This window comes from Leptonychotes weddellii, chromosome 1 (genome assembly GCF_054177405.1).
Source record: "Leptonychotes weddellii isolate Sample4059 chromosome 1, ASM5417740v2, whole genome shotgun sequence".
Lineage (NCBI taxonomy): Eukaryota > Metazoa > Chordata > Mammalia > Carnivora > Phocidae > Leptonychotes > Leptonychotes weddellii.
In genome coordinates, this window is record NC_138369.1 from 10705772 (window position 1) to 10724126 (window position 18355).

General features: G+C 60.5%; 2 protein-coding genes and 1 long non-coding RNA gene across 24 annotated transcripts in view; 2 read left to right on the forward strand and 1 right to left on the reverse strand.

Moving 5' to 3' along the window:
• Positions 1 to 3473, forward strand: part of MAST3 (microtubule associated serine/threonine kinase 3) — a 38797-nt gene extending 35324 nt beyond the window's left edge. For all 21 annotated transcript variants that reach the window (XM_031017121.2, XM_031017111.2, XM_031017116.2 and 18 more), the window contains 2 exons: positions 93 to 274; positions 1083 to 3473. In XM_031017121.2, coding sequence (XP_030872981.1) covers positions 93 to 274; positions 1083 to 1615 — 715 coding nt within the window. In that variant the 3' untranslated portion in view covers positions 1616 to 3473. The remainder of the gene's footprint in view (positions 1 to 92; positions 275 to 1082) is intronic.
• A 758-nt stretch (positions 3474 to 4231) lies between these two features.
• On the forward strand, positions 4232 to 16849 carry PIK3R2 (phosphoinositide-3-kinase regulatory subunit 2). Its single transcript, XM_081815550.1, has 16 exons — positions 4232 to 4388; positions 6200 to 6943; positions 9660 to 9752; positions 10120 to 10170; positions 10253 to 10384; positions 10474 to 10684; positions 11198 to 11283; positions 11434 to 11542; positions 11631 to 11729; positions 11891 to 12071; positions 12167 to 12292; positions 13319 to 13461; positions 13696 to 13872; positions 14951 to 15022; positions 15201 to 15371; positions 15741 to 16849. The coding sequence occupies exons 2-16, from the start codon at positions 6622 to 6624 to the stop codon at positions 15946 to 15948; spliced, it is 2181 nt and encodes a 726-aa protein (XP_081671676.1). The 5' UTR covers positions 4232 to 4388; positions 6200 to 6621; the 3' UTR covers positions 15949 to 16849.
• Positions 7648 to 15270, reverse strand: LOC145720855 (uncharacterized). 2 transcript variants are annotated; one of them, XR_014144077.1, is made up of 3 exons: positions 15039 to 15270; positions 9797 to 9909; positions 7648 to 9340 (listed from the first exon to the last, which is right to left on the reverse strand). It is a non-coding gene; the product is annotated as an uncharacterized LOC145720855 (long non-coding RNA). The 2 variants fall into 2 exon arrangements; XR_014144075.1 differs by lacking the exon at positions 15039 to 15270 and adding an exon at positions 10450 to 10560.
• Positions 16850 to 18355: the final 1506 nt, after the last annotated feature.

An 18355-nucleotide genomic window follows, 5' to 3' on the forward strand; every position in this document is an offset into this window, starting at 1 on the left:
CCCTCCACGGAGTGTTGGTGGAGGACCCGGGGGCCAGCTCCCCGGGCTACTGGGGGCGTGGGTTCTGAAGCATCAGGGCTTCCCACCCTCAGGCGGAAGTCGCTCTTCAAGAAGATCTCAAAACAGTCCTCTGTGCTACACACCAGCCGCAGCTTCTCTTCCGGCCTCCACCACTCCCTGTCATCCAGCGAAAGCCTCCCGGGGTCACCCACCCACAGCCTCTCCCCCAGCCCCACCACGCCTTGCCGCAGCCCAGCTCCTGATCCCCCAGCAGGTACGTGTGCCACCCCAGGGCAGCTCAGGCCTGTGGTGCCTGGCCCCACTGAGGGAGCCAGCAGGGTTTAAAGGAGGGAATGACATGATGTGGGAAATGAGGTGACCAGAAGGGCCTTTCCGGGCAGCCTGGAGGTGGTAGGAGACAGGTGTGAGAGCAGGGAAGAGTGTACCCAGCAGAGGGAGCATCATGAACAGAGAGGGCTGGGCAGGAGGGTTACGAAAGCAGGGGAGAGAGGAAGTTGGGAGATGAGTCAAGCCAAGGAGCTGGGCTTACGTTGGTGGGCAGTTGGGAGCCATGGAGGGTGTGTGAGCTGGAGAGGGCATGTTTTAGAGGGGTCTGAGTTTTAGAAAGATCATTCTGGGGCAGGAAAGGATGGTGATTTGGCCCAATGCTGAGCGCCCCCAGTCTATGAGACAGCCAGACACAGACACCCCCAGCCCCACTGGGTTAGCATCCAGCTGAAGGGAGGAACAGGCTGGGGCAACCCAAAGGGGAAGCAGGGAGGGCCTCCAGGAGGCCTGGGCACCCCAGTTGCTACCCCTCTGGCTCACCCTGACTTCATGGGGTGGAGGGTATCTTTGGCCCATTGAGTGGTAGGTCATTAGATGCGAAACGGGTGGATAGGAACTAGGGCTTTGATGGCTGAGTAGGAGTTCACCAGGGAACAACTTGCACACGGAACAGGAGACAAGAAAAGCAGGCATACTGGGTGGCCACGGGGAAGGACGTGGGCTTTGGCAGGTGCGCTCAGCCCCACGGCCCCACATTGAGGCTGGTGGCCCTGACCCTCATCTGTCCTCCACAGACACGGCATCCCCTCCCAGTGCCTCCCCGAGCTCCAGCAGCCCTGCCTCTCCCGCCGCCGCTGGCCACACCCGCCCTAGCTCCCTGCATGGCCTGGCCGCCAAGCTCGGGCCACCCCGCCCCAAGACCGGTCGCCGCAAGTCTACCAGCAGTATCCCGCCCTCCCCACTGGCCTGCCCACCCGTGCCTGTGCCCCCACCCCGCTCACCCTCACCCCTCCCCGGACACCCACCCGCGCCCGCCCGGTCTCCGCGGTTGCGCCGGGGCCAGTCAGCTGACAAGCTGGGTTCGGGTGAACGGCTGGATGGGGAGCTGGGACGCCGCGGCCGCGGGCCAGACTCGGAGCTCGTGGTCATGCGGCGGCTGCACCTGTCCGAGCGCCGAGACTCCTTCAAGAAGCAGGAGGCTGTGCAGGAGGTGAGCTTTGATGAGCCGCCCGAGGAGGCCACCGGGCCGCTCACCTCCGTACCACAGATTGCCGTGGAGGGCGCAGAGGCTGTGCTGGGAGCCCTTGGACCTGCCGGGAAGGACTGATCCCTCCCACCTGGCCTCTCCCTGGCCTAGAAGTTGGGCTTTTTTTGTGCAATGTTTTTTCCGTAAAGTGACTTCTGGATGGAGACTGAGCCACCAGACTATGACACCTGGAAGGCGAGAAGCCATCTCGGTCCTTACTGGAAGGCGGAAACGGCACCTCCCTCTGTTCTGGTACAGATCAGGGGCCGTAGGGGCAGGAATGGGGGACGAGGGTGGCATTGTAAATAGCAGCAAATCCCTGCAACTAATTTATTACTTTTTATAAGCGATAGGTAGACTGAGCCGCCACTGTGGAGGCGGCTGCCCGGGTCCTGCCCCTTGCACCTGGGACCCCATTTGCAGACACTGCCCCCTGGGCTGAGAAGGAAGCACTTGGACAAGTCATGTATGTTCGTGTTTTCTAGGTTTTCTGTATTTTTTAGTTTTTTGTGTGTTACTTGATCCCATCCTGGCCCAACACCCGCTGATTTGAGGGGATACAGGCAAGCTTACCTGTCCGGGCCCAGTTTGGATGTGACTTGGAGAGTCTACAAATGATTCCCCTCTCCCACAAAACAAGCAATCTCGATGATGGACTGGATTCTGAAAGCTACTTCTCACTATCATAGCCTCCATCCCTAGGCCAGTCTTGCTAGAGTTTACTTCTAGTCCTGAAGGCTTCAGCTTGGAGGAGGGGGTGTGGGAACTGGGACTTTCATGGATGAGTAGGAGTTCACCAGATCTAGGCAGAGGGGTCACCCATCCCACAGGGTGACACTGATGCCCTGGGAGGGAGACTCAGGACTCCAAGGGTACTACCAGGGCAGGAAAAGAATGTCCGCCCTGCACAAGATTTCATGTGCTTAATGCCCACCAGGGTGAGCCCTTGACCATGATGTGTCTGAAACACCCCACGGGGTGTCCCTCAATGTGTCACAGCCTTCCTAGAATGAAATTCAAGTGAGAAAACCCAACTGGGGAGCAATGGGGCCCAAGTTTGAATCTTGGCTTCCCTGTGTGGCTCTGGGAAAATGGCTTTCCCGCTCTGTGCCTCAGTTTCCTTGTGTTTACAAAAACTAATCCCAATGACTATTTATTAAGCATCTACTCTATGCCAAACGCTTTTACTTGTGGCTTCTCCCTCAGCCAGCCTTGAGAAGGCTGCAGGTGGTGTCGTCATCCCCATTTTACAGACAAGTAACTGAGGCCTGGTGAGGGGTGGAGACTTGTCCCACAATCACCTGGTAAAAATCATGCAGCCAGGCCCTTTGGTGGGCCTTGTCAACAAGGGAGCTTGAATGGAGGAGAGTCTGGTGCCAGATACAGCTGACTCCATTTCCAGCTTTCTTCCCTAGGATGCTATGTGACCCACTAGGCATGTCAGACAGAACCTCCATTTCCTGTTTGGAGGTGCCTGGCAAGATCACTGTGCCCCACATGGTGAGGGCTCTTTCCAGGCACTGCAGCCCACTCTGCATCCCTCCCAGAGACCCCCACCCAGCACTGGCTGGTGTTGGAGCTAGACCAAGGCTGTGCATGACTTGCTCCCTCTTTCCATCCTGGAGCTGACCGTGAATAAAAGCCCACATTTACAAAGAGGAGGTCCAATGTCTGGATTTGTGAGGGGCAAAGAAAGGGGTAAGGGAAGAGTGCGGTGGGGACAGGGTGAAAACTGGCTTCATTTGAAGGGGTTTTGAAGGCTGCATAGGAGTTCACCAATGGGATTATCTCCCTGATGCCTTCTCAGGCCCCTGGCCTCCTGCTGCCCTCTCCCTGAGTACCCATCATAGGCTCTGCCCTTAAAATCTTCATCCAGACACCGATCTGGGGCCCTGAGCTGTGTTAATAAAATAAATAAACCATCTTTGTGTCCTTTCTATACAGGTTTTTGTTTGGACTGTGCCCCATACCACCCCACCCCCGCCCCAATCCCCCAACCCAGCCCAGCTCGAGGGCTTTGGGTTACTTCCTGAGCTCTTGGTAGCGCCAGAAACCTTTGACCACGCCCCCCGTTTCCGAGTGTCTTCGGCTATTTCCGGAAACAATCGTCCGCATCTGGGCCCTTGGGCGTGCTCTCGCGCTCGCAGGGCTGCAGTTCGTTCAGCTGTTTCCGGACGCTCTAGGCTGCCATGGAAACGCTTTCAACCCCGGCCTGTTCCGCTTTCCCGAAAAGCTCAGCTTTCTGTGGCGAGCTCCTTTCCCACCCTAACGTCTCTCCTCTTCCCCTGAGCTCGGGGCCGACTCACTCGCCCTTTGGAGTCATCCATTCTTGGCAATTTCGGGAAGTTAGTGGTCAGCCTCTGGGTCTAAACTTCCAGGGCCTCTATCTGGGTCCAAGCATACTCGGTTCTTTCCAAAACTCTCCGCAGTCCGGAGGCTCAGCCTCTGTTCATCAGTCCGGCTGGAAGGCACTCGGCGATTTCCGGAATCGCTCGGGCATCTCAAAGCCCAGCCGAGCTTAGGGAAAGGCTTAGCTGACCCGATTGCACTCGGCTGTCTCCGGAAATGATCGGCGATCTCGGGGCATCTTCTACCCGCCAGTCCCGCGGGAGTATGTTCGGTTCTTTCCGGAAATACTCGGACGTCTCGAGGCTCCGCCTCCACCTAGCTGCACCCGCCCGGCCCGAATGCGCTCGGCCATTTCCGCCGGGGGCGGGCCCGGCTGTTCGGAACCGCGGCGGCGGTGGCGGAGGCGGGGATCCCGCGGCTGCGGCGACGGCGGCCGCGGTGGAGCCACGGGTCGGGCTCGGCTCGGTGTGACGGCGGCCTCGGCGGCGGTGGCGGCCGCGACCAGGTAAGTCCAGGCCGGCCGGCGTGGCAGGCCGGGCTGGGGTGCGCTCAAATGCGGGGCTCCTAAGTGGAGTGTGGGGCCGAGGTGGAAGTCAGAACGCGAGCGCCGAGCTGCATCGCGCCCCGCGGGAACTGGGGGCCCCAGGGAACGGGAGGGAGGCCTCGGGCTGGACCTAGCAGCAGTGCTGCCTGCCCGGGACCGTGGGACAGGAACGGGGTACCCCCAGGCCGAGATAAGGGGCTGGGGCTGCGGCCCCGAATGGAAGGAGGCCCTGCCTGGAGCGGAGCGTCGAGCAGTAATAAGGGGCACCCAGGCATTGTGTGGGACATAGTGGGATGCAGGAGGGTCGGGGGTCGACTCCACTTCCGTTCCCCGGGCTAGGCTGCCGGGTCCACGCAGGCCCGAGTGCGCGTCTGAACACGCGTGAGCGCGCGCGGGCCCTGCGTCCAGCCGGCCAGCCCCTGGCCAGGCCTGGCCCCTCCACCCCGCCTTTTGGATTCGGGGAGCGCTGGTTCCCCGGGCGCACACACCGGGGCGTGTGCAGACCTGTGCATGCTGGAGCGCGGAGGCGGGCAGGCAAGCGGATCCAGGTGGTTTCCTGGATGTCCCCTCACTGGGCCTCAGTTTCCCCACCTGTAGAATGGGAGTACGGGAGGCCAGGAAGCGGGTAAGTTTGGGCGCCCCGGAATGTGGAGCCTCTGCTCCCTGCTCCGACACCTTCTGGGGCTCTCGTGGTCAGGGGGATAAAGCCCACTCTCTAACTGGTACTCGAGGACCAGCGTGGTGGCTTGGTGGCTTTCATAGTGCCACCCTGAACTCTTGGCAAGCAACTTCCCGCTGTCAAGCCTTGGCACGCACTATTTCCTCTAGCCAGTGCTGTCTCCTGTCCTCTGTGAAGACCCGCCCCCTAGAAAAGCACGCCCTCCCCCACCACCCAGTCTCAGGAGAACCGCACCTGCAGGGCTGACACTGGGAAGGCTGTCTGGGGTGGGCTGTTTCCCCAAGACTTGGGGCCCCTGGGGCTTGAGCATTGCCCTGCATCCAGCAGCCTCCCCCCTTGGCAGCTGTGATGCCCATCTCCCATTCACGCTGTCCTGGCTCCATGTCTGCCTTGGGGCCAAGGTCCCCTTGGTCTCCCATGACCTCCCCACGTGTTTTGAGATCCTGTTCTAGGCCCTTCATTTAGCCAAGCCGGAACACCGTCCCCCCACTTCATTTCTCCCCTGCAGAGACCTTGGACTCACTTCTTAGTCCTTTGCCTGTGCTGGGGCCTCTGCCTGGACCTGCTTTCCTACCTCTTTGCTTCCTTACTGCCTCCTTCTGTGCTCAGCTGGCCCGGCCCCTCCTCCAGGCTCCCACAGTACCCTGAGCATTCCCCATCACACTCCACCCACTCTGGGTATAACTATGTAGCCATGTGGCTGCTACCTCCTGCAATCCATTCTGGGCCTTGAGGTTGGGTGGATCTCGGTTTATGAGTCCTGGCTTCCTGGCCCACTGAGTGGTCCAACAAAGACCTCCCTGCTCTGAGCCTCAGTTTCTCCATCTCTAATGAAGGGGCAATGAAGAGCTTATTTACTGAGCATGCGTTATGCCTGGGGCAGGTTCTTGGAAGCTCTGCTCCCAGTGACCCCAAGGGAGGGCTGTTGTTACACCCATTTTACAGCTGGGGAAACAAGCCTAGAGAGGGGCTAGGACTGGCCCAAGGTTACCTAGTGAGTCAGGGGATTCTGACCCCATATTTGGGCCCATCTCTGGGGTGGGGGTGGGAGGAGCCCAACCTGGCTGATGCCACCCTGCCCATCTCCCCCTAGGTCGGCGTCCTGGCCAAGCATGGTGACAGCCTGTGCCCTCGGCCCCCTCGTCTGGCGCAGCCGGAAGAGCCGCCAGCCTCGGGCGCCGATGGCCCCCCATGTGAGGGAGTGAGCAGCCTGGCCCTGCCCTACGGAGTGAGGGGGGACGCAGCGGCTGAGTGAGCTGAGACCACGCTGCCGACCCCCTCCCACCAGTTGACGAATGGTGGACCGAGCAATGAATGACCCATGTCAGGGTCATGGAATAATGGTGGGAAGCAAGGCATGAGTGACCCCCGTGGTCACCTGTAACTTCTCAGTAGAAATAGTGGTCTCGGTGCCCCAAGCCGACTCAGCCGACCCTCCCGGCCCTCGCCCCAGCTGATGGGGCCACTGGGGCCCCGAGCAGCAGCTTGACCGTCCAGACCCCACCCTGCCCAGCCATGGCCGGTGCTGAGGGCTTCCAGTACCGCGCACTGTACCCATTCCGCCGGGAGCGGCCGGAGGACCTGGAGCTGCTGCCGGGCGACGTGCTGGTGGTGAGCCGGGCAGCCCTGCAGGTGCTGGGCGTGGCTGAGGGCAACGAGCGCTGCCCACAGAGCGTGGGCTGGATGCCTGGCCTCAATGAGCGCACGCGACAACGAGGTGACTTCCCCGGCACCTACGTCGAGTTCCTGGGTCCTGTGGCCCTGGCCCGGCCTGGCCCTCGTCCACGTGGCCCCCGCCCACTGCCCGCCAGGCCCCGGGACGGGCCCCCTGAGCCAGGTGAGCGGCAGGTAGGGACCCTGGCAGGGACGGGGTCCCCTCAGACCCTCAGTGAGGCAATGGCACGTCTTCCAGGGGAGGAGGAATAAGCACATTTGGTCAGTCGATAAGTGTTGACTATGCTGCTGTCAAGGGCTGGGCTCAAATCATGGCACTGGGAACACAGTGGCGGACATAGGCCTGGCCCCTGCCCTTGTGGGGCTCCTGGTTCAAGAAGTGACAAGAATGTGATTAGGTAATGAAAAATGCTGTGAGGAAGGAGCCTCACATGGGGAGAGCTGGGGGTGAAGGGCTCCAGGCAGCACGCACAGCAAAGACAGAGGCTGCGAGGTAGGACTGTAATGGCAGGTTTGGGGAACAGCCAGTGGAGTCGAGTGGGAAGGGAAGGGCAATGGGGGCTGTGCCTCAGAGATTCTGTGGGATTGATTTTGAGGACAGCGGGGAGCGTTCAGTAGGATTCAGAGGTTCAATTTAGCTTCATCCCTCAGTTTTGCAGATAGGGTCCCTTGAGAAACCCCTTTTGTTACCTAACCAGGTAACCAAAATGAAGGAAGCCACAAAGCCAAAACAGGATGGGATGATCCCTCGAGGCCATGCAGCACACTGGGGTATGAGGACCGCATACCGCACATCCCTCCCCAAAGACCCTTGGCCATCTACACTTCCAAGGGATGTGCTAGGAGTGAAGAATTGAGGGCACTGAGTGTATGTGGAAATTGCTGTATGCTGGGCAGAGCGCATGGGTTCCAGCCAGGGAAACTGAGGCTCAGCTTGTGGGAAGGAGGCTAAGTGCCGAGTGCCTGGTAGTCTGCTCCAACCTTCACAGCAACCCAGGGAGGCCCTGTGTACAGATGGGGAGACCGAGGTGCAAAGGGGTCAAACCACTCATTCGGGGTCCATTCCCCAGTGAAGGCCAAGGCCCTGGGAAGCGCCATGGCCCCAACCTTTGGCCTGCCTGGTTTGGGGCTAGAGGGACACTGGTGCCCCAAGAGGGTCACGCCAGAGCCCCACAGCATGGGGCCAGATGGGAAGCACCCGAGGCGAGGGTTTGCAGCATCTGGTGCCTCCAGGGCCCGGGCCTAAGTCCCGCCTCAGCCTGGAGGAGCAGGAGGCGGCCCCATCCGGGCTCCCAGCCAAAATCTGCCTCTCCCCCTGGTAACAGCCGCCTCCCTCCTCTGCCTGGCCCCGATCCAGCCTCTACACACATGCCCACTCTGGGTGGCTGCCCAGCCCCGCCCTCCAAATCCTCCAGGGCTGTGTGACAGCGGCTGGGGCCAGCCCTGCCCCGGCCTCAGTCTCCTCATCTGGCAACTAGAAGGCTTGGTCCTTTGCACGTTCAGGCCCTGCCCCCCCGGGGTCCTAGGACCACCCAGCAACATGCTGTGGCCGCCTGTGTTTCCTCCATTCGACCCTACACCGGGAGCCGAGAGCAGAACGTCCGTGTCACCTGGGCCCCCCAGAGGGAGGTTGCTCTCTCTCTCAGCCTCAGTTCCCAATCCATAAAATGGGGGTGACACGTGTTCTGATGAGTTTTCCCTCCCCGTTTTGCAAACTCGTCACAGGCAGATTTCAGAACCGTCCCCTCCCCCCCATCACCCACCTCCTCTCCCCTTGTTCTCTCTCTCTTTTTTTTCCTTCAGCGTTTTTGACTTAACTGGGCCTTTCTCCAGCTTGAGGCACCACCTGGCCCATCACTCAGGGAGGCCCTGCAGGCCTGGGCTTGCCTCTGCTGTATGCCAGGGCGTCCCTGCCTTCGGCCGGAGCCTGCACACAAAGGGCCCGGTGGAGCGAGAAACGCAGGGCCAGGAAGGCCCCTGGCACCCGCTGGGAGGGGTTTCGGCATTTTTAAAACGGGGGGTAATACTTTTTTTTAAAACAAGATGACTTAGAGAATGGAGGAAGGTCCTTGGACTGAGGTGTTCTAACCCGCAGAGGGATTTTGTCCTTTTATTCTTTTCAACCGCTTTGTTGTTCGCCCTAAGGAGGGAGAGAGGACACCGTGAGCCAGTTTCTTACCTGAGGAGACCGAGGCGCAGAGATGGTGGGTCCTGGGCCCCAGGTTGCACAGCAAGCAATGGCAGCACCCTAAACCTGCTCTCCTGAACTCCCACAAGCTCGGTGGCTTCGAGCAACAGTGTACTTGCCTGCTGTTCTGGAGGCCCGAAGTCCAAAATCAAGGTGTTGGCGGGGCCGTGCTCCCTCTGGAGGTTCTCGGAGTGGATGGTTCTTTGCTTCTTCCAGCTTCTAGTACCTCCAGATGTTCCTCGGCTTGCAGCCGCATCACCCCAATCTCTGCCTCTGTCCTCACATGGCCTTCTCTTCTTATAAAGACACCAGTCATTGGATTGCGAGCCCTAAATCTCAGATCTTGTCTCAGAATTCTTACTTTAATTACACCTGCATAGTAAGATCATAGTCACAGGTATCAGGGATTAAGATGTGGACGTATCATTTTGAGGGACATTAATCAACCCACTATACCTGGTCTCTGAAGTTGTGTAAACGGATATTTTAACCCAGAAAATTGTTTACCACCAACTCGGCCCTCCCAGCCCCTCCAGCCAGGTTTTGGCTTCCCTAGGATGGTGGTACAGATGCCAGGCACTTGCCTAGACCAGACCCTACCTGGAGCTGCCCAAGCTGAGGTCCAACATGCAAAGAAAGGGGCTGGGGTCCTTCCAGGGAACCCCACCAACATGCTCTCCCCTTCTGCCAGGCCTCACACTCCCCGACCTGCCAGAGCAGTTCTCCCCACCTGATGTGGCTCCCCCCATCCTGGTGAAGCTGGTGGAGGCCATTGAGCGGACAGGTGAGCCTCAGCCTGCCTACAACCCCAGTATGCTGCTTGCTTACCTCTGTTGATGGGCAACTCCTCCCCTCATGGGGCTGCCAGACTCACTCTGCATGGAAAGAAGCTGAGCTTGGATGCTCTGGGCCTCCGTGTTGAGTTGGGGCAGTAGTGACTCCTAGGATGTGGATGGGAATATGGTCACCAGACCCGCCATTGCACGTACTGTGCCCTCTGGCACCATCTCTCTCCCTTACCCCTCCCGGCCCCAATTATCTCTGGGAGGTTGAGTAGCCATCCCAGGCCCCACAAGGGCTCCAGGAAGCATTTGAGGGCTGGGCTTGCCACCTGGGGTAGAGCTGAACCACCCCTTCCCCTTTCTCCCCAGGGCTAGACAGCGAATCCCTCTACAGGCCTGAGCTGCCCGCCCTGCGCACAGGTGAGGGGAAGCTTCGATGGGCAGGGGTTGGAGGGACAGCCGGCCTGGACATCACGACCGACATGTCCCCCTGCACCCGCAGACTGGTCCCTGAGCGACGTGGAGCAGTGGGACACCGCAGCCCTGACAGACGGCGTCAAGGGCTTCCTGCTGGCACTGCCCGCGCCCCTCGTGACTCCCGAGGCCGCGGCCGAGGCGCGCCGGGCCCTGCGGGGTGAGCCTCGCGGGGAGCCCGGGTGGGGAGGGGGCCGGGGCGGACGGGCGCCGGCCCCGGCTCACCCTGCCCTGGCCGTCTGTCCGCAGAGCCCGCGGGGCCGGTGGGGCCGGCGCTGGAGCCCCCGACGCTGCCGCTGCACCGCGCGCTCACGCTGCGCTTCCTGCTCCAGCACCTGGGCCGGGTGGCCCGGCGCGCTCTCGCGCCGGGCACCGCCGTGCGAGCCCTGGGCGCCACCTTCGGGCCGCTGCTGCTGCGCGCGCCGCCTCCCTCGCCGCCGCCAGGGGGCGCGCCCGACGGGTGAGCGGCCGGAGGGGGCGGGGCCCCGGCCCGACGAGCGCGGGGCGGGGCTTTAAATGGAGGCAGGGCCGGGAGCCTTGGCCCCGGGCGGGAGTCCAGACCCACTTAAAGGAGTATGAACAGGGCCCTGGGGGTAAGAGGCCAGAACTGTTGTGATAGCAGGACTGATAGGATAGCAAGGCTGGGACCTGGGCTCCAGGAAGACCCCAGCAGGCCTGAGACGGAGGAATGAGACCTAGACCAGAGAGAAGGCACGTGAGGGGTACGCGTACCTTCACTTCTCCCCCCCCCCCCCCACACACACCCCAGGTGCTGGCCTCTATGCGTTCGTTGTATGAACATTTACTGAGTGCTCGCTGCGTGTACATAAACAGGAGTTGGCCTCCTACACCTGCCTGTCGTCTGCCCTTCTTCCCTACCCGTGCTTTCCTGCACATCTGCCCCAAGCGTGCACACACAGTGCAGGACCGGGTGCACGTCAGGCCCCACACACTACACTCCCCTTCCCCCCAGGACTGAGTCCAGCCCAGACTTCCCGGTGCTGCTGGTGGAGAAGTTGCTTCAGGAACATCTGGAGGAGCAGGAGGTCGCACCCCCAGGTGACCCCCCCCTCCCCGTATTATCTCTTATTGTCGGGAGCCTTGAATGCTGACTTGGGGCCCTGCCGGTATCCACAAGCTCTGTCGCAGTAGGAGCCAGCCACAGTATACAGTCGCTACTCAATATGCATTTGTTTTCCTGTCCCCCAGCGCTGCCGCCTAAACCTCCCAAGGCAAAGCCTGCCCCTGCAGGCCTGGCCAATGGGGGGAGCCCGCCCTCCCTGCAGGACGCTGAGTGGTACTGGGGTGACATCTCCAGGTAGGGTTGTGGGATGGGGCCACGTGGCGGGCAGGGCCTGAAGGGCAGGGTCTCTGGGTGGGCATCCCAATCCTGGGTGTCCCCACAGAGAGGAGGTGAACGAGAAGCTCCGGGACACGCCTGATGGCACCTTTCTGGTCCGAGATGCGTCTAGCAAGATCCAGGGGGAGTACACACTGACCCTCAGGTGGGGGCCTGTCCCTTCAGGGGGTGACTGGGTGTGGGAGCTGGGAGGGACGCCACCAGGTCAGAAGGACCGGGGGTGGCATGGGGAGTGGGAAATGTGCAGTGTCAGCCAGGATGGCTGGGGGTCCCCCTGGCTGCTGACCCCCCCCACCCGCCCCCCAGGAAAGGCGGGAACAACAAGCTGATTAAGGTCTTCCACCGCGACGGGCACTATGGCTTCTCAGAGCCACTCACCTTCTGCTCCGTTGTGGACCTCATCACCCACTACCGCCATGAGTCACTGGCCCAGTACAATGCCAAGCTGGACACCCGGCTCCTCTACCCCGTGTCCAAGTACCAGCAGGTCTGTGGCCCGGGGGGTGGCAGCCAGGGAGGGCGGCGCCAGCCTCGGGCCTAAGCGTCCCGGGCAGCTTCTCTGATCACACCGGGTGTCCCCAGGACCAGATCGTCAAGGAGGACAGTGTGGAGGCGGTGGGTGCCCAGCTCAAAGTCTACCACCAGCAGTACCAGGATAAGAGCCGCGAGTATGACCAGCTCTATGAAGAGTACACCCGCTCCTCCCAGGTACCACAGGCACGGAGGGGCAGTGGCGAGGCCCTGGGGACAAACGTCTGCTTCCAGGTCACAGAGCAGCCATGTAGCGCCTGGGCTGCCCTAAAAACAAATCAGTGTTTTAAAAAAAGAGAGAAAGAACTGATGAGAAAGCACCAGCCAGCCCCCTGGGAGCAGCTGAGTCGGGACCTAGGAGGTGTCTCCTTGAGCCTCTGTGGCTCCCTGGGCCTCACTTGCCCCATGTGGAACTGTAAACTGGGGCCATGGTCTGTTTCTCCCTGCCCTTGAACCTGGATGTTACTCAAAGTGCTAGCTAATAACCTGACAAGAGTTGATAGAGACAAAGAGTCAGGAGGTCATGGGAAAGGGCAGCGTCTTTTAAAACAGGGAAGGGGGAGGACAGCTTTATCACATGAGGACTCTGTTAATAAATTACTTTCGTAAGTCGGGATGTAGCTTATTCAGACCAAACGTCCCATCTCAGGCAGAGAATACCTCCATCCCCCCTGTTATCCCCAAGAAATTTCTTTCTTGTCTCCGTTTTACCTGATGGATCAACGGAGGCTCTGAGTAGACAAGATGCCTGTCTGGGATTGGTTATGAACATCAGAATCTTGGAAGTGACGTAGGGTCCCCGAGTCTCGGTTTCCCCATTAATAGTTCTGACTTTGTAGGAGGCTATTGGCAGGTTCTACAAGATGATGTATAGAAAGTACTCCGCGAAGCATCTACCCTGAGAGGGAGCCCCACGAACTGTATGTCGGAACTAGATTTGTCTTTAATTCCCAGCAGTGCTAACAGATCCAGTTGTTGGTAAGGTACCCAAAAGAGGATCTAAAGGAAGACTGGGTTTGGGGAATGGGGTTCTGAAGGCTGAATAGGAGTTTGTTCAGTACAGTAGGAGCTAGAGGAATAATGCACCTGATAGAGGGAACAGCTTGAGCAAAGCCTCCATATTAGAGTTGGGATCTGCCTTCATCCCTCATGAGGGACTTGTAAGGAGTCTTGGCAGAAACTAAGTTCACCCCCTTCCCGCAGGAACTGCAGATGAAGCGCACAGCAATTGAGGCCTTCAATGAGACCATCAAGATCTTTGAAGAGCAGGGCCAGACGCAAGAGAAGTGTAGCAAGGAATATCTGGAGCGCTTCCGACGTGAGGGCAATGAGAAAGAGATGCAGAGGTGAGTCAGCTCCTCTGCCCTGCCCTGCCCTGCCCTGCCCCACCCTGATCTGGTGCAGTGCAAGTGGGGAAAGAAAGGAAACGGTGGGGCATCCTGAGTTCCAGGAGGGGGGGGTCATTTGAAATGGGCTTTGATGGATGAATAAGAGTTCACTAAAAAGAAATCAGGGAAATCAGCATGTGCAAAGGCTTAGAGGCTGGGAGCCATCTGAGGCCTCAGCCGCTCCTCCCACAGGATCCTGCTGAACTCCGAGCGGCTCAAGTCTCGCATCGCTGAGATCCATGAGAGTCGCACAAAGCTGGAGCACGAGCTGCGGGCACAGGCCTCAGACAACCGAGAGATCGACAAGCGCATGAACAGCCTCAAGCCAGACCTCATGCAGCTGCGCAAGATCCGAGACCAGTACCTCGTGTGAGTGCCTGGCTCCGGGCTCACCTGCGGGCCCCTCGGTTCAGGGCCATTTGGTGAGGTGATCTCTGCCGGTGTCTCACTAGTGTTTTCTCCAAGTGGCCCCACCTTGCCCCTGAGACCCCTCACCTGTCCCCGAGCCCCCTCCCTCTCAGTCAGGCTCCTCCTGGCCCCCTCGGCAGGGCTCCCTATGGGTTGGCCCCAGCCTCCTAGTTGTCCGTGAAATGGGAGAACTGCTCCCACGGGGCTGGGTCATTGGGAGCCTCCACCAGGATCCACTCCGTGAATGCCAGCTGTATGACCCCGCACATGCTAAGGCCCCAGCAGCCCCAGCCTGGGCTCAAATCCCGCCTCTGCCCGCTGAACCACTGCCTTAGATGCCTCCACGGCCCTGCCGTGCGCCAGGCTCTGTGCTGGATGCCCTGTGCACAATGAGCTCACTCTGTCTTCTCAAAGTTCTTTGTAAAGTTGCCCCTTGGGGCGACTGGGTAGCTCAATCGGTTGAGCAGTCTGCCTTCGGCTCAGGTCATGATCCCAGGGTCCTGGGATCGAGCCCCGTATCGGGCTCCCTGCTCCGCGGGGAGCCTGCTTCTCCCTCTCCCTCTGCCTGCCTGCGTGTCTGCCTACTTGTGATCTCTCTCTCTCTGTCAAATAAATAAAATCTTAAAAAAAAATAGAATAAAAAATAAAGTTGCCCTTTAACAGCTGAGGGAAACTGAGGTACAGGACAGACAGCTGCCCTGTGTGAAGGCACACTGCCGTGCAGCCCTCAGTCCTAAGCCTCTGGTAGTGATAAAGACCTTGCTGGAATGGCGCATTCTGGGGGTTCAATAAGAGTTAACAGACACACAGTAATAAGTAGGGCGTTCCCTGGAAGGCCCCCAGGTTCAAGCTTTCCTTGACCAAGCCGAGGCTGACCCCTCGTGGCAACTGGCGGCATTGCACCGAGAACCGGCCCTCGGACGTCCCCCCTTGGCTCCGGCCAGGCCGCACTGGCCCACCCTGGGCTAGCAGGCCTGTGCTACAGCCTCTGTTCCCCTACCAGCAGAGCGGAACGAGCCCACCTTTCCTCTTCCTCCAGGTGGCTTACCCAGAAGGGCGCCCGACAGAAGAAAATCAACGAGTGGTTGGGGATCAAAAATGAGACTGAGGAGTAAGTGAACACCTACCTGATGGGGGCCAGGGAAGGCATCCCAGAGGAGGGACCGTTTTCAGTGGGTTTTGCAGAATGAGTAGGAGTTCACCAGGGAGGGAGCGTCGTCCACGCGGCCGGGGAGCCTCAGAGGCTTGGGGGGGTGAATGACCGGGTCCCCTCCCTGCTTCCCGCACAGCCAGTATGCGCTGATGGAGGATGAGGATGACCTCCCCCACCATGAGGAACGCACGTGGTATGTGGGCAAGATCAACCGGACACAGGCTGAGGAAATGCTGAGTGGCAAGCGGGATGGTACCTTCCTCATCCGGGAGAGCAGCCAGCGGGGCTGCTATGCCTGCTCCGTGGTGTGAGTGCCTGGTGGGGGCGCCCAGAGCGAGCGGGGGGCTGGGGGGTCTGCACACTCCTGACCGCTCTCATGGAGCACCTGCCGTGGGCTGGACTCTGGGAAGAACGGCCAGGAAGGAGCCCCGCCCGCCCGCCGCCGCCATGGCTGCCGCCGGCCCGAGGGCTTGTTGGGGGGCGAGGGAGGAAGCAAGGGCGGCGTTCGGGCAGGACGTGCCGGCATCTGGACCAGGTTGGGGTCCGGGAAGTGGGGCGATGCGAGTCCCGAGCGGAGGTCACCTGAGGGGCGGGAGGGGAGAGCAGGAGCGGGGAGAGCCCCTGCGGGAGCCGCCGCCAACCCCCCGACCGTCGGCCCCTGTGCCTGCGCCCGCAGGGTGGACGGCGACACCAAGCACTGCGTCATCTACCGCACGGCCACGGGCTTCGGCTTCGCGGAGCCCTACAACCTGTACGGCTCGCTGAAGGAGCTGGTCCTGCACTACCAGCACGCCTCGCTAGTGCAGCACAACGACGCGCTCGCCGTCACGCTCGCCCACCCGGTGCGCGCCCCCGGCCCCGGGCCCCCGCCCGCCGCCCGCTGACGGCCGCGCGCCCGCGCCCTCGCCCAGCCGAGGCGCCCCTGCGCGGCCTGGAGGGCTCCGTCTTTGGGGTTTTCCGTCTGTCTGTCTGTCTCTCTCTCCATTTCTCTCTGTCTGAGCCTCTCTCCGTCTCTCCCTGTCACTCTGTCTCTTCCCCTCCCCGTCCGTCTGTCCTTCTCTCTGTCCCTCCGTGTCTCCGGGTTGGGGGTCCTGCCTCCCCGGCCCCATACGCCCCTCTCCCGTGGGCACCGCCCTCGGGCCACCCCGAACGCCGTGCCCTGCCCACCAGAGCCGCCCCCCCCGCCAGGGTCCCCGAAGACCCACCTGGCTGCACCTGCCATGTTTACAGAGGCCCCTGGGCTGTGCGGCCCCAGCCTGGGTGCCCCGATTTTTAAGCCATAGACCTGGGGTCACGGCAGGAAGGAACTTTACTTGGCCACTTCTAAGAACCACCTCGGCCGGGATATTCTGGGCCGGGCGGGACCCGCCCCACAGACCCCAACTTCCCCTCCAAACCCTGAAGTGAAAGCACCACTTGGTTGTCCCCACAAAGGGGCCACTGCCAAGAAGTAACCCCCCAAAAAGAAAAGAATTAAAAATAAACGGGGGAGCCGGCCCCACCCGGCGGCAGGCCTCCCAGAAGCGGGGGCTGCCCGCATGCCGGTCGCACCACTGCGCACAGCACTTCCACTCGATGGAGGCTCAAGGCTTCTCCCCGATCATGTTAGGTTCTGATTGTATTTTTTCTTGACTGTAAAGCCCTTTTTTCTCTCCTCTTTTGGGACGAGAGCCCTGGTTTTCTACACTACCCGCGGACCCCCCCTCCTGCCTGCCCAGCTAGGCTGGCGGGCAGCTTTTGTATGGTACGTTGATATTGATATGGATATAAAACCTGGAACATGTGGATGCTTCTGTTGTTGATGGCGGGGCTTCTCCAAGGCCACGGTGTGCTGGGGACCCCGGCATTCCCAGGGTCACACAGATCTGGCCCCTGGGTTTATCATTCCAGGGAGCCAAGGAAGGCCGACAACCCTCACCCCCCCCACCACCCAGTTTAGCTGCTTGTGACCGGAGAAGGTGAGAGACTTGCCCAAGGTGCCAGGACAGAGAGGCTCAAACCCTGAGCTCAGCCCTACAGCATGGCCTGCTCCAGGCACCCCAGACTCCAACCCAGCTTCTCACCAGTGCCCAGGCTGCACCCCCGCCCCGGCCCCTCAGGCTTGAGTCCCAGCACTCAGCCACCAGCCAGGCTCTCGGGAAAGTCCCCTCCCCTCTGATGTGCAGCTTCTTCATTACCAGGTGGGGTCAATAGCATGACCCCTCCCCTGCTGCCCAGAGAGGGCCTCCATGTCCTTAATGCCTTCAGTGCCGGCCCCTCCCCGCTGACTCTCCTCTGACCCCCTCTCTCCACACCTGCCCCTGACATCCAGGCCGCCAGGTCCCAGGGGACATCGACTTGGGGCCTCATGGTGTCTTTGACCTGGACCATTCATCACCCTCTCCCCAGGGTCCCCGTCTCTCGGCCCTTCCCTCCTTAGAAGACTAAGCCTTCGCCCTCTCCTCTCCCCATACCGCACCTGTCAGGGCCCAGCATGCCCATGGCAGCCGGGGGTAAATGAACAAAGCTGCCCTCTGATCCATTTCTCCCCCACTGGGCTCTCAGAGGGACGGAGCTGCCTCCCCTGGCCTCAGAGCCCTCGGGCCTTTCCAGGTGCTGCCCCTGCTGTGTGCCCAGGTCAGGAGGTGCCCCACGAGTAACCCCAGCCCAGATGCTGCCTCCCCTGCAGGCTTCACCCACTGCAACGGGGGACACAGGATAAAGGTCACTTTCTAGATCCCATGACCCCAGCCGGCTGAGCCTGCAGACAGAAGATAACAGCCCACGTGTCCTCACATGGTGTCCTCAGGTGTCTGCTCTCAACCACCAGCCATGTCTCCTTGGGAAGGTCACCTCCCACCTCTGATCCTCAGATTCCTCTGACCAAGTAAGGTCAATAGTTGCTTCTCCCACCCCCAAGGGGAAGTCTCTTGAGGGCCAGACAATCAAATGAGTGGGGACTTCCCCACGCCGGAAGAAGACCCAGGAGCGAGGGAGCTGGGGCCTCTGCTACAATCTGGGCCAGGTGTGGGCGTTTCCTCCCGTGGGATCAGGTCCTGTGTCACGCCTGGCACTTGAGGCCCTGCAAAGTCTGAACATCTGGGTTACTCCCTCACCATCCCAGCCTGCACGCCTTTGGGCGGGCTATTCTCTTCCTGGTTACTGTCCTGGGCCAACACTTTTCCAGCGGTGCCCCCCACCCCCACCCCCACCCCCACCCCAGCCTGGGGCAACTCTCCCTCTGGCTCTGAGCCCTCCCTGTGGCTTTATTCCCCAAACTTCGCTCTTTTTTTTTTTTAGATTTTGTTTATT